The sequence below is a fragment of the Meriones unguiculatus genome (genome assembly GCF_030254825.1).
Source record: "Meriones unguiculatus strain TT.TT164.6M chromosome X unlocalized genomic scaffold, Bangor_MerUng_6.1 ChrX_unordered_Scaffold_30, whole genome shotgun sequence".
Classification (NCBI taxonomy): domain Eukaryota; kingdom Metazoa; phylum Chordata; class Mammalia; order Rodentia; family Muridae; genus Meriones; species Meriones unguiculatus.
In genome coordinates, this window is record NW_026843706.1 from 14,471,515 (window position 1) to 14,486,433 (window position 14,919).

The 14,919-nt window shown below is 40.0% G+C and overlaps 1 protein-coding gene across 2 annotated transcripts in view; it reads left to right on the top strand.

The window, feature by feature from the left end:
* The first annotated feature begins 211 nt into the window (after positions 1 to 211).
* Positions 212 to 14,919, top strand: part of Cd99l2 (CD99 molecule like 2) — an 83,231-nt gene continuing 68,523 nt past the window's right edge. For both annotated transcript variants that reach the window (XM_060376688.1, XM_060376689.1), the window contains exon 1: positions 212 to 522. In XM_060376688.1, the coding sequence (XP_060232671.1) occupies positions 456 to 522 (67 nt within the window). In that variant the 5' untranslated portion in view covers positions 212 to 455. The remainder of the gene's footprint in view (positions 523 to 14,919) is intronic.

Sequence of the window (14,919 nt, forward strand, 5' to 3'; positions counted from 1 at the left end):
CCTTAGCACTCTCTCCACTGCTGCTCCCCATTCCCTGACCTCTGGTGATACACTGCTAGGAGCTTGCAGGCCACCTCTGACATTTCTTTAGCGATGATAGGGTGGGAAGGGGTCTGAAGGCAGCAAGTAAGCTTGCCACCCAGTCCAGATCACGGGACCCAATGGATGTCTGTGAGCCCCGCCCCCGCCCTCTTCTCATGTCCCGCCCCCAGACTGCAGCCAAGTCCCTGAAACAGCAGTGTCTCCCGGTCTCCAACCCTGGGCCCGCCAGAGTCGACCCCCAGCGCTGGTATTTAGCCGCGCCTGGCCACCTCCCTCCCAGGCCTAGCAACTCGTGCCAGCTCTGGGCGGGGTCCTGCGGTTTTGACAGGCTCCTCCTCCCCGGCTCCTCCCCTCCCCGTCGGGCCCTCCTGCGCTAACTGAGCTCCTCCGGGCCCCTGCGCCTGCTCCCAGCCATGGTGGCCTGGCGCACCGGTTTCCTCATTTGCTTCGTTTTCTCCTTGGCCACCCTGGTCCAGAGAGGTAAGGTGGGTGTGGGCTGGGGCACCCAGGGACCCCGCCCTGTGGCCTGGGGGTCGCTCTGCTCTTGAGTGGCCTTGTCCCGTCTGGCTGGCCTGAGGTAGGGGGCATCGGACTACCTGGCAGCTCTAGGCCTAGGGGTGAGGGTCTGAGGCTTCTAGAACTAAACCCACTGTGAATTGTATAGTTGAAGATGAGGGATGGGACCCTTCTTAGAGCTGGTCTTAAAACACTAGGATGTTAAAATCCTTGTCAAGCATTGGTGACAACAGCTGTCCCCAGGAGTGTACCCTGGGAATACCTTGGGAAAACCTTGAAAAAAACAGTCATTTTGAAAATTGGCTATGAAGCCACCTGCAGCAGAAGCATCTGAAGAGGTTTCCAAGGGGACTTCCTGGCCACTTTCATCAGGATCTAGGAGAGGTTGGGTAAGGCAAATCAAAAATGGAATGGGGGCAACTTTCTAGCTCGCTACATGCTTTTGGTGTCTGTCCTTACACTACTAGAGACTTTTGGTCATATATTGTGGAGGAGATGGACACAGAAATTGTGCTGAATCAAGGGAGCAAGTTTCTTTCACAGTGTGCAACTCAATTTGTGGAACAGGACACAATGGCATCAGCTTGGGTCTTGTTAGAAATGCAGTAGCTCATGCCCTGCTCTGACCTACTGAGTCAGATTCTGTGTTTTATTTAGCATAATAACCAGATCCCTGGGGAATTTGCAGGCACATTAAAGTCTGAGTAGCATCTTCTTATGATAAATACAATCTGTGCTTGAAAATAGTGTCTTCAGCATGTACCAACAGAGTCTTCTTTCATTTATTTATGCCCCATTTCCACAGCAGGAGGAAAAAAAATGGCTTCAAGAAAACACTGCAATTGTAATTGAGCAGGATTGTGCGTTGAGCTTTCTGAAAATGATGGCAAATCCAACCAGTGAAAAACATAGGCAAACAAAACTTGGTCTTAGCACTGACATCAAGTGAGGTTTATGTCACTTATAAGGAGCACTGAGAAAGAGAACTCCTAGCCCAGGACAATATGCAAAAGATGCAGAAATATTTTTTCCAAGGGCAACCCTGCTGGAGTTGTTACAAAAAGAACCTTTCAATGAGCTACAGAGGTATGGCCAATCTGGGTTCTAGGAACCGATGCGGAGGGTGAAGAAAGACAAGACTTCTGTCTCTGCAATGACAGCCCAGTAGAGGGAGAATACCAGCATAAACATCGCATGTGTGTGATAGACTGCGATGGAGAGAAGAAAGCAAACTGTCACAGGGATAAAGAGTTGCTATTTTTTTTTTCAGTTTCCCTTTGGGGATAACATTTTTATTGTCTAATGGGCTTTTGAGAGAAAAGCCCACCTTTTCCTTGAGGGCTATATTTTAAACACTGCAGGAGATGCTTGAGACTACAAATGTGGCTTTTCTCCTTTGCTGAAATTGGAACATGAAGCCCTGTGCATGCTAGATAATTGCATGTTATAGAATGGAAGTTTTGACACTATAGCCTATAAATGGCCAAGCCTCAGGTTTTCCTGCTTTGAGTTGAGAGAGATTGAGGAAGCTGGTAGAGGTGAGGTCATACAGTGATTAATTGGCAGCTAGGGTTGCTTCCAGGTTTCTGTGACTCCACAGCAACCATCTTAAAACACTAAGTACAATTCATTTATACCTAGAGTCTGCCCCACTTCTCCTCCTCCTTTTTACAGAGAGGGTCTCATGTAACCCAGTTTGGTAGCCTCAAATATGCTATCTGTCCAAAGCTGGCCTTGAACTCTTGATCCTTCTGCCTCTGTTTGATGAGATCTGGGCTCATATTCCTAATTCTCTTGCCTCTGCCTCTTGAGACCTGGGATGACACATGCCACCATGCCTAGAAGGTATCATCACAACTGTTCAGGTTAGGAATTATCCTTGCTTCCAAGTAAGGGAAATGTCATGTATCAGAAGAAATTCCAGGGTTCAAACCAGGTTAGAATTCCACTCTGTGACCTTTTTGTTTTGTTTGACCTAAGAATGTTGGAGTAGAAGTAGGATTGTTTTGAAGGTAGAGACCTATTTTTTTTTTTTTTGTATTGGGGTCCACAGAGCTCTGCCCTGGTGTCCCTTTTTTCTTATTCCTAGTCCTCAGTAATGGGTTGTGCCTGAGCAACCCCAGCAAGCATGCAAAAGGTCCCAGAAGCCCATCTTGGGATAAGATGTTAAGTTCCTCCAGGCTCTAGAAAGTAGAGACAGGTTTTACCTCCCAGTATTTGAAAGTGTAGTTAAGAGGTCACTATAAAGACAAATGGGAGTTAACTTCAATGTGTATCTTACTGGTTCTGTAACATTTTCTGAGGATAGGGGTCCTCTGAAGGTGTCCTGAGTGTGGCAAGTTTTTCTTCTTAGTACCAGGGAGAAGGACCTCAGCTCGATTCTCTTGCTCTGTTTGTGTGTGTGTCCTAACAGGGGCTATATTTCAAGAAAGCCTTCCCTGAGACAGACTCTTAGTACAATGCACACATTCACCCCTTTTACCATCCTGGGAAGGCTGCCACTGTGTCCTTTTCTTCCCCTCTACATACACAGTGACCTGTTGCAGTCTTGAAAAGTAACGGACAAATGAGGACCATGCAACTCAAACTGCTTTGCAATTCTATCCCACCACAGTCAGGACCATCAAATCAGTAAATAGACAGCTCTTAAAGAACAAAATATAAACGTCTAATAAATATTTAAAAAACTGTTCAACATCCTGGGTCTTCGGGGAATTGCAAATTAAATTTGCTTGAGGTTAGAATGGTTATGTTGAGGATGTAAGAGGGTCTTAGTCATCACCAGTGCAGCCAATGTGGAAATGAGTATGAGATTTCTTAAAATCTGCAAATAGAATTTCCACATGATTCAGGTTCACCTGAGTCTGTGCACATACCTAACCGAACTTAAGTTAACACACTACAAAGATACCTGCATACCATGTTTCTTCCTATACTGTTTTCAATAGCCAGGAATTGGAACCAGTCTAGATGTACATTGACTGGCAGATGGCTAAAGAAAATGTGGTACATGTACACGATGAAGTTTTGAGACTATATATATATATATATATATACATATATATATATGTGACATGAATCAAGAAGGAGGCAGAAGAAAGAATAAGAGAGGTTAATGGATAATGAGGAAGATGAACATGAGTGAAGCACAGCAGTATATGTATGAAAATGCCATAGTGAAGCCCCTTACTTTGTATGTTAATTTTTAAAATGAAACATAAGTAGTGGGCAATAACCAACTTCCTACATGGAAAAATGTAGTTCCAAAGATTTTAGGAATCTTCTGGAGACATTACCGATAGTTTCTTCGCTTGTACCATGGGGATAATGGCCTTTTTCTTTTGGTGTGGCAGTTATTAGGATTAAATGTGCTCAGCATAGGACTCGCTTTCCAGTGAGCCCCTTTCAAAATAGTCCATATTAATCCTACTTCTTAAATATTCCAAGCCACACTTAAAAAAATACACTTTTCAGCCAGGCATGGTGGGTCATGCCTTTAATTCCAGCACTCGGGAGGCAGAGGACAGCTGATTGCTGTGAGTTTGAGGCCAGCCTGGTCTACAGAGTGAGTCCAGGACATCCTAGGCTACACAGAGAAACCCTGTTTTTAAAAACAAACCAAAAAAAAAATAAGTAAAAATAAAAAATAGAACAACCCCCCCCAAAAAAACAACAAAAATACTTTGCAAATCTTGACAGCATTGTTTATAAGAAATGATCAGAGATTTCACATCTACACAAACAGAAAACAGATTAGTGGTTGCTAAGGATCAGGGTAAGGGGATGGTAAATGACTGCTTAAAGGGTCAAGGCTTTGGGGAGTAATGAAAATGTTCTAGGAATAGAGAAAGGGAATGCTGTGCAGTCTTAAAAGTGCTGTAAAAACCATTGAATAATTATACACATTGAAAGGGTGATTGTGTGGTATGTGAATTATATATTTGTTTAAAATAATCCACAAGGGCTGGAGGTGTAGCTCGTTGGTGGAACACTTATTTAACATGTGCAAGGACCTGGATTCCATCTCCAGTATCACAAATAGAAAGAATGAATAAATAAATGTAAATTTATTAAAAAAATACGAGGGTGGGGGCTACAGCTGGGATACAAAGTGAATAAATTATAATAAACAAAAATTATATTAAAAATAAATTAATTTAAAAAAGAAAAAGAAGTACGCTTGATATGGTAGCCCATGTCTGTAATCCCAGCATTTGGGGATGAAGCAGGAGGATTGCTGTAAGTTTGAGAGCAGTCTGGAGTACATGGTGAGTTCCTGGCTAACCTAGGTTATAATTACTCAAAGTAAAGCAAAGCAAAGCAAAACACCACATTGCACTGAAAGAAAACAAATGCTCTTCTAATTACACCAGATGTGGTGGCACATGCCCATTAATTTTAGTGCTCCAGAAGCTGAGGCAGGAGGATCTTGAATTTGAAGCTAGCTGTCTGAGGAAACAACCAAGCCAAACTAGGTGCACATGATTGTGGGTTAGGACTGGGCAAGAGCACAGTGGCCCCAGGTATTACAGCACTGAGTGACCAGGCTGGGATCCTAAACAAGAACCTGTGGCTGACTTGGAGAAGCAGGCTTGATAGATGTGTACTAGAAAGTGTGCAGGACGGGCTTCAAGCTACTTGACTCTCCCTGCCTCAGTCCTAGGAATTGGGCATCATGAGGACAGAGAGAATTTTATTTCCCTATGTAGTTGGGGGGGGGTCACCATTATGTGTGTCAGTCAGTCCTCCACTGGACAGAAGACTCAGTCTTGAGAAGTGTGATAAGCTTTCACCCCTTTCTTGATCTTATAGATCATGTCTTCATCCCTCTTCACAAGATAGACAACAGGTAACTGTACCAAATACACAGAAGTCATTTGAATGGGCATTTTTGGGTACCAGGGAAGGTCATGAAGTTGCTCTAGTGGAATGGTTCTCAACCTGTGGGTTGTGACCCCTTTTGGGATGATCTGTTGGGTATTAATATTTATTATTGATATATACTTTTTTAGTTAAGGAGCAGTTATTCCTAATCCAGCTATATATCTAAATCACCACACAGAGACTAGGATTTATTTAATTAACCTAGAGCACAATGCTGGGCAATAGTTACTCTATCCTAAATCTTCAAAGCCTGCATAGTTTCCTACAATTCATATTTCACCCATTATACTTGCTTTTAGTCATATCTTAGGTCCAGTTCATCTTTTCTTATGGTTCAAAGTCCTCTCCTGCTGATCTTTCTCTCCTCCTCATTGTTCCAAGTTCTCTCCTCTCGACCTCTGCCTTCTTCTACCCCCACTGGCTTTCTTCTCCCTCCAGACCAGGATGTCCACCCTATTTTCTCCATTGCACAGCACTGGCTGGTTATTTAATTGAAAATTACAGAGAACAAATGGTGGCGTGTTTAAACAAACTTGAGACAGGTGATGCTCAGAGTAAACATCACAATGTAATGTCCAGATTGAAACCAGATAGTGGGGTAGAGAAATCAGCATTTGAATGAACAAGGGTAAATTGCATACATTCCACAAGAACATTATACCAACATTTTCCCCTTTAAGTCCAATAAAAGGCTCCTTTTCTTTCAATACAATAATAATAATAAAAGTTATGAAAACTATTAAGTAAGAGTTACATGTGTGATGTCCAGTCAATGTGTATTTGGCAACTTAGAAGAAAGTATTTGATTTTTATCTTATCTTGACAAGTTTAGAGTTCTTTACTTAATTTACTTTTATCCTTACTGGTATTACCTATATGAAAATAGTTTCTTAAATTCTAAACAACTTAAGCTTAATTGTAGAACTATAACTATTTGGCCTTCAACCCCACCAGAGACTTGAGAAGGAATAAAATTGGTTACTGGAGTAAATAGGAAGTGCATGTTAGCAGCTTCTAAAAAAAAAAAAAAAATGACAGAGACAGTTTGCTGCCTGAACAGTCATCCATAACTCTCTATAACATTGGAGCATGATTTTCAGACTTCTGGCTTAGAATATTTTGACAGACATATATATGAAGCAGGAACTCTTTAGGACTTGCTTACCTTGTCTTGGCAGATTTCGGCAGTCAACTTGTTCTGCATTTAAGCTTGCCCATTTTTGGTAGATTCTGTGTGTTGAGAAGTGAGAGTATTTTCTTTACCCGAGTGGCTCATTTGCCATATTTGAAGCCATCTCCATATAGAGGTTTTTCAATGCTCATCATCTTCTTTGAGGTAGGCGGGGTACTGTCAGGAGATGACCTGTCTTATTGTCAGAGAATCTTTAAGATAGTAAAGACATTTTTAATTGACATATTCTGTAGGTCTCTGAAGTTTTTGAAGACTTATCTATCTTTATGTAATTGACCTATCTACAAAACTATATCTATATCTGTTAAACCTAGGATGTATACTCCTATGATAAATTAGACTAGTTTCTGACATGACTATGAGTTGATTAACTAACAATTAACTAATAACTAATACCCTAAACAATTTGTAATAGCAATTTAAAAGTATTGGAAGTAACCTTGAATTTGTATCAATATACTAAAATTTACAAATGTATTAAAAAAGACTTATTTTTGCATCAATATGCAAAAGCCTATATCAGAGTTAAAATTAACCTTATTTGAGAATAACAAATAAAACCTTAAGTTGAGTAGATTCAATAGTCTATCTTTTGTCTTACATTTCCTATAAGATATCCCTGTATTCCCCTTTCTTTCTTTTCAACACCTTTTCTCCTTACCTAAGTCAGATAGAGAAAAGAAAAAGAGAGGAATTCCTGAGTATAACCTTGTTTTCTCTCAGAATAAGACTATTAATAATTTATAACCATCTCCCAATGAAAATAAATATTCATAGTCATAGAAAATTACCAAAAACCTACCCAACCCCCTTTAAGGAAAACGGACTTCATTCTCACGAATTTCTTCTAGCTGACATTTTGGACATGCAGACTTCTTGTTAGGGGGCCCAAAGGAAATTGGGGAAAATGGTTACTTAAGCAAGCATTAACATTTGTGGTCCAGTCCTTAAATGCTGAGAAAATTCAGGCTTAATAGAAGTCCTGTTTGGAACAGTCTAAAATGCTGGACCAATTGAGATTAGTAGCTTTCTTCAAAGCTCTCTTGGGAGCAGGCTTTGATGAGAAACAGCAACTGAAGCAGTTGAGGCAGGAACAAGCAGAATGCTGGAACATGCAAGATGCTGGAACAGATGTGTCAATTTCTCAGCGTGTTGGAAGGATGAATTCTGTCAGGTTTGATCCAGCATCTCTGGTGTCCAGTCATTTTGTTCTGCAAAATATGACTTCTCACAAGCATTATACAGTTCTAAAATTATAAATGTATGAGATGTTCAGGATGAAACTAAATTGTAAACCAATTTTATCTATGTCAGTTAGGAGAATGGTATAATAAATTTTGAGGTTATTATAGCCAAAGATTTATTGGCCGTGTATTGTTGGCATTCTGGCTAGAGACATTTTTTATGTCTCAGTCAGTTTCAGAGTTATTTCCATGTAGAGGGATCAGCAATGTAAGTTACAATTATTATTGAATATACAATCATTATCATGTAAAAATCAAAACAAGGTTGTATAGATCAAAATATCTTTTTTAGGCTTTTGGGAGCCTGTTGTATTAGGCCAAGCTGCTATCTATCTCCCTAGAGAAGGCCTCCCATTAGAGAGACAAGCTGGTTGCCTTGAGCTATAGAAAATACATGTTTAAAATAAACTTTATGTTAACTCCTTTTTAATTTAGAGTTTACGCATACCCTAGGCATCCTGTACCTGTTTAGAGGTTTAGACCTAGGTTTTTATATATGTTGTAGCTATTTTTGTCCTATCCCCCTTTTATATAGAATGGGCAGTTATGCCTTTATAGCCAAAGTTTGTATAAATTCCCTTTTACCTTTAGCATTTAAGCATACCCTAGGCATCTTGTACCTGGGTTTTTACATTGGTTGTGGCTATTCTTTACCTTGCCCTCTTTTTTATACAGAATGGGCAGTTATGCCTTTATAGCCAAACTTTACATACTTTCTCTTTTACTTTTAGCATTTAAGCATACCCTAAGCATCTTGTACCTGGGTATTTACATTCGTTTTTGCTATCGTTGGCTTGCCACCTTTTTTGATATGGGATGGAGAGTTCCGCCTTTTAAACATAGGCATTGTAATTTTTGAGTTTTTAGGACTTAACTAGGCTGGTGTGTACTTTGCCACCTGTAAGCCTCCTGTGTCTTTTTTGCATCAGGCATGATCAACATTTGTCCCCCATGTAAATGTCTCACTTTTGAAAGTGTAAGTCAGCTTCTAGAGCAGTATGACACCTTAATTTAGTCAGCATTTAAAAGTTTTTTGACATGGTAACTGTGCAGTTTGCATGCTTGTCTCCCAGCTTAATTTTGAGTCCTTACATTGACCAACAGAACATATTTCTTAAGCCAAAATGCCCTTTTGTACCAATTCTGTGGAAGTACCAGTTTTTGAGATTGGCTGGCTTTTTTAGAGCAGTGTGACATCATTTCTCTTTACATAAACCTAAAATTGATGTGAATCCAATCTTTAGATCAGTAAGGACATACATCTATTATTAATAAAAAAGAACTTACTTGGTAACCTTAAGGAAAATTTTGTCATTTTGAATCTTAGACTATCTCTGTAAGTGGCTACAGCAGGAATTACTACCCTGGCTTTTATTATGTAAATTAAACTGATCCTGAACTCAGAGATCTGCCTGTTTCTTTTCACTTTGTTTTGCGATTAAAGACATGTGCCTTCACCAATTTGTTTACATTTTTTCTCAAGTCAATATTGTTGTAAACTCAAAGCCTTTAAATGAAAATAAAGCAAAGAAACCAGAAAATTTTAAGTTTTGTATCAGTTGTGTCAATTTAGGTTGTAACAAACAAAACACGGTTGTTTATATTTTGGAATTTGGTTGATGTTTCAGTGAATTGGTAGACCTTTACCAGAACTGACAAGGATCTTGCAGCCAGAGAACTTTGATTAGGAAGTTTGTCCTTTCTATTGTCTGTAACTTAGTATTCCAATCCTTGGCTTTTCCCCCATTTTCTCCTTGAATGTTCTTGGAGAAGGCATGGAGAAGAACCATCACCATTAAACATACTGCAACCAGATCCATGACTATGACAAAAAACAAACAAACAAACAAAAAACACAAAGCCAAAGGGATTAAACACCCTCTGTCATGGCATTTTTTATTTTAGATGTAGGTATAGGTCTAGAGGTCTGTGTGCCTCCATTTCCTTTCTTTTTAGCCAGGGCTGCTGTTGTTGCTCTGAGCCAGCCACAATACAAAGAAGCCATGCTCTTGTATCTGTCCTGTTAGACTGTAGAGGCAGCCAGTTGTGTTATGTTAATTCTCAGGTCTACCAACAGTATGCTGTCCTTTGCTCCTTGGCCTGTTTAAGAGTCTCTCTTACAGAAACAGTAAGAGAGAAAGGGTTTGGGTTGTATCACTGGGAGCATTCCTCCCACCAAATTATGATGAAGTATGATTTAAAGGGTGTGGATACTTAGATTAGTTGGGCGCCATTTGTTGTGGTTATTAATTTTTATTACTGATATTTTAGTTAAACAGTGGTTATTCCTAATCCAGCTATATATCCAAACCACCACACAGAGACTAGGATTTATTTAATTAACCTAGAACACAATGCTGGGCAATAGTTACTCCATCCTAGACCTCCAAGCCCGAATAGTTTCCTACTATTCAGATTTCACCCATCATACTTGCTTTTAGTCATATCTTAGGTCCAGTTCATCTTTCCTCGTGTTTTGAAGTCCTCTCCTGCTGATCTCTCTCTCCTCCTCATTGTTCCAAGTCCTCTCCTCTCGACCTCTGCCTTCTTCTACCCCCACTGGCTTTCTTCTCCCTCCAGACCAGGATGTCCACCCTATTTTCTCCATTGCACAGCACTGGCTGGTTGTTTAATTGAAAATTACAGAGAACAAATGGTGGCATGTTTACACATACTTGAGACAGGTGATGCTCAGAGTAAACATTACAATGTAATGTCCAGATTGAAACCAGATAGTGGGGTAGAGAAACCAGCGTTTGAATGAGCAAGGGTACATTCCACAAGAACATTATACCAACAGGGATGGCATATCAGATATTGATATTACAATTCATAATAGTAGCAAAATTACAATTATGAAATAGTAATGAAAGTAATTTTGTGGTTGAGGTCACCACAACATAAGGTGTATTAAAGGGTCACAGCAATAGGAAGGACGAAAACTACTACTCAAGTGAGATGACAATGAAAAGGCCTGTTCTGTCTATTCAGAGGTGCCTAAGACCAAGAACTTCACTGAGTTCTAGATACACTGGCTTTCTTACCTATGTTTTCCATCTGGTGGTTTTGCTTTTCTAGCTTTGTATCTACTGTTACTTTGTACATTTTGAATGTGATTCCTCTGCTGTTGGGTGCCTGTGAAGCCTGATGCAGAGGCTCCCAAACCTCTCTTTATTTTACACTTAGCTCTTCAGAAGCCTTCTCAGAGGTCAGTTGAATGGTGGTTTGTAGTTTTAATGTAGATATATAAAATCACCATTGGATGTGGTGGTATGTGTCTGTAATCCTAGCACTCAGGAGGTGGGAGCAGGAGAATCAGGAGTTCAAAGGCTAGTCTCAGCTACACAACAAAATTGAGGCCAGCCTTGTTATGTGAAACCTTGACACCACTCTTCAGTATTTCTGTTTATATACCCTGTGCGTGGCCTTTAATCAATTAGGCTTGCAAGTGACAAAGTGTTGCTTTTATTGTCTTCTATGTGTTGTGAGTCACATAGGATAGTTGAAATTCTAGATGACAATATCCTACCTTGCAAGTGAAGGAGTGTCCAATGTTTTTTTTAACCCCAATTGTAAAACTATGGCACAAAATCCCTGAGATATCAAGGTCTAGCTGAAATGCTGCATCCCTAAGGCTTTCCGCAGTAACTGTATAGCTCTAGGATGAAGCTGGACCTTTTGGTTCTTCAAGTACCAATAATCACTAGAGCTATTTAGAGATATTCCCACCTCTTTATTTCTATCCCTTTGAATGATGCCATGCCGTGCCTGTCAAATGTGGACTGTCACATTCTCTCTCCAATGAGGAGTCTCCAAAGGTTTTTCTAGAATTTTCTTTGTGGGGGGTTGCTTCATACAGAGAGCACTATGTCCAGGAGGACAATTCCCTTGGTGGAATTGGCAGAGCATAAGTCTTCAGGGGTTTTGATTAGCCCATGAGCTGGGGCAGGCTGAGGGTGCCTGTCTGTGTCAGAGGAGAGTGACTAAGGTTTAACTGTCCCTAGATCTAGACTACAGAGAAGTTCTTTATACCCATGCCTTTGAAATTTGGCTTGGAAATTTTATGTGGGTGGGGGTAGCTTAGTGTTAGAAAACTTGTCTGGCATATGTGAGGCAGTAGGTTCCTGGAAGTGGGGGAGGGGCAGTAACAGAAAAAGGATGGTTGATTGATTGATAATGGACACTCTGTTGGCAAGGGGAAAAGTAGGTGCTGTCCTGTGCACTGTAAGATGTTTGGCACTATCACTTGCCTTTACCCAACAGATGTAAGTAGCAGCCTGCTCACCTGTCTTGCCACCTGAAGATGACTGCAGATAGTGCCCAGTGTGTGCTGGAGGGCAGACCTCCATTGGTGGAGCACCATTGATTTTGTCACAGGTGTATATATCATGACTCTCAAGATGGCTCTGCATGTGTGTGGTGCTAGGGATGTAAATAAGAGCCTCGTATATGCTACTCAAAAGCCCAGCCACCAACATGTACCCCAGCTCTTGTTTCTTTTTTTTTTTTTTTGAGACAGGGTCTCTATGTTGCTCAGGCTAGACTTGAACTTCTGCTCCCAAATGCTGGGATTTAAAAGTTTGAGGTATCTTACACTGCTTGCAGTTGTATACTTTGGAGTTTCTTCTCTTACTTCAGTACACTCACGAGTCACCAAAGCTTTCTGTCTTCTTCACTGCCTCAGAACAGATGTGTTGGAAGAAATGAGATCATGGGCCATCTTACTGGGTTGGTGTCGGCTCCACTGATCTCAGATCCACCCTGGACTCTGGTGAGCTTTGAGCTCCACTGTCACTATGCTTTTTAGGCGGTTATTTTTTTCCCCCTCAATATCCAAAGATAACTAATCACTTCCTTGTTAAAAGGTGGTAGACTGACACTTTTTAATATGTTTGATTTTGGAGGACAGTGAAAAAGGATAAAAAGGAAAATGAGCCAAAGGCTTGTTCAGAAGGTTTGTAAAAGAGTAAATCAAAATGGACAATAAAATACAGAAATATGGGTTTTGTTATTTATTTTTGTTTGTTTTGTTGTTTGCTGTTTAATTTGCAAATCTAGCATTACAAAAGTTTAATAAATAAAAAAAATGTACTTTGATGGCTAATGTCGTGTGTGCTGTGTCTTGTATCTTAAAAATCTATTTTAACCTCTAATATGATAAAGATCAACAGTTAGAACCCATATAAAAAATCCCTTGAAGGCCTTTAAATGTTTTGGTATCTAGAGTTATAAGACCAAAATGTTTGATGCTTCCTATTGCAAAATTATACCCAGGAGTGGAGTTTCTGCAGTGCACAATGTTTGTCAGTTAATTGTCAGTTCATTGTTATGAAGTGGTGCCCAACTGTCTCTCAAAGTGGTTGTGCTGGTTCTGGCCACCAGCAGCATATAAAGTAGCCATTGTGCCTTGCCAGCACTTGGCCTTTTTAGCTTTATCATGATACAAGTCTACAGGATTTACATATATGTATTTCTCTGCTTTAATTTATATGTCTCCGATTACTGTGGGTCTTATCCTAGTTGATTTCTTCTTTAAGTTGGCTCACTTCCCTGTTCATTATTTTCTCCTGGTTCCCACTCACAGTGCTTTATTTTTCTGTGTTCTTGGCTGTGTTTTTCTTCTGGTGCTCTCGTCATCATTGTAATATATATATATATATATATATATATATATATATATATATATATTGCACATCATCCCCATTGTTTGCCCTAATCTTAAACAATACAAGAAAAGACTCATAGCTTCTTTACTGACTGATTTTTTAAAAAGTCAGCATCTTTTGTTTACCAAGTCAGGTGTTTTATTTTAACAGACAAGGAAGCAAAATAGTCTTCTTTGCTCTCAATTTGTAATCTAATACTATGACCTTTAGACTAATATAACAAAATAGAGAGAATAAACCATAATATAATCTAATGAAAGATTGCAGTTATAGCACTTAAGCAATAATGTGTGTGTGTGTGTGTGTAGTATCATTTGGAGGCTATAATGCATGATTTCTTTGGAATTTTGTCAGTTGCTTTGTGTAATGGGCTTAGGCATACCTGAAACAAGATTGAGTGCTTTGCTTGGTGTCACCAGCTCCTAGATCCTTTCAGTATCTGGGTCTTTTTTATTTTTTTTCAGTCTCTGGGACTTAATTTAGGAAAAGCAGTTTTGCTTTCGAGTCAGTCTTATTTTTTGGCTCTAACATTTTCGGTTCCCAATTTAGTTTGGGAAGAATTTTCTCTTACGTTCCTTAACTTACTGTGCAGAAGCTTGGATTTGGTGTCTTGGAAAGTTTGTAATGCCGCAGAGGAAGTGGCTGCTTGTGTGGCTTTCTTGTTGTCTCATAAGCGATTTGGTGCTTTGGAAAGTTTGTGATGCCGCAGAGGAAGTGGCTGCTTGTGTGGCTTTCTTGTTGTCTCATAAGCTTTATTGATTGTATTTGTTTGCTTATTTTTTAAATTATTTTTATTTTTGAAAGTTTTATACATTTATACAATGCATATTGAGTGTATCTATGTACCATTTCCTCCCTCCAACTTTCACCAGTCCCCACTGCATCTTCCTTCCATTGTTATTATTAGTCTCCAAAAGATACTGTTGCACATATGCAAATGAGTGTGTGGCAGGCCACTGAGTCATGGAACAACCTACCAGTAGCCACACCCCCAAAGGAGAGTGACTCTAAATATCCATCGGCCTGCAAATATCTCCTCTAAAAGTTTTGGCCAGCCTATGCTGGCCTCAAACTGACTCTGCCACTAAAGTGCACCTCGACACATCTAGCTTGTTTTTGTCAGTTTTTAATTGTGTTTGTGTGCGTGTGTGTCACTGCATGTGGGCTCACAGGTGTTGCGCTTTAGGACTCTCTACCTTTGTTTTTTGATCTCTCACTGAAACCGGACAGGGTTTGTTGTTGTTTGTTTGTTTGTTTTTGAGACAGGGTTTCTCTGTGTAGCCTTGGTTGTCCTGGACTTACTATGTAGACCAAGCTGGCCTTGAACTCACAGAGATCTGCCTGCCTCTGCCTCCACATGCTGGGATTAGAGGAA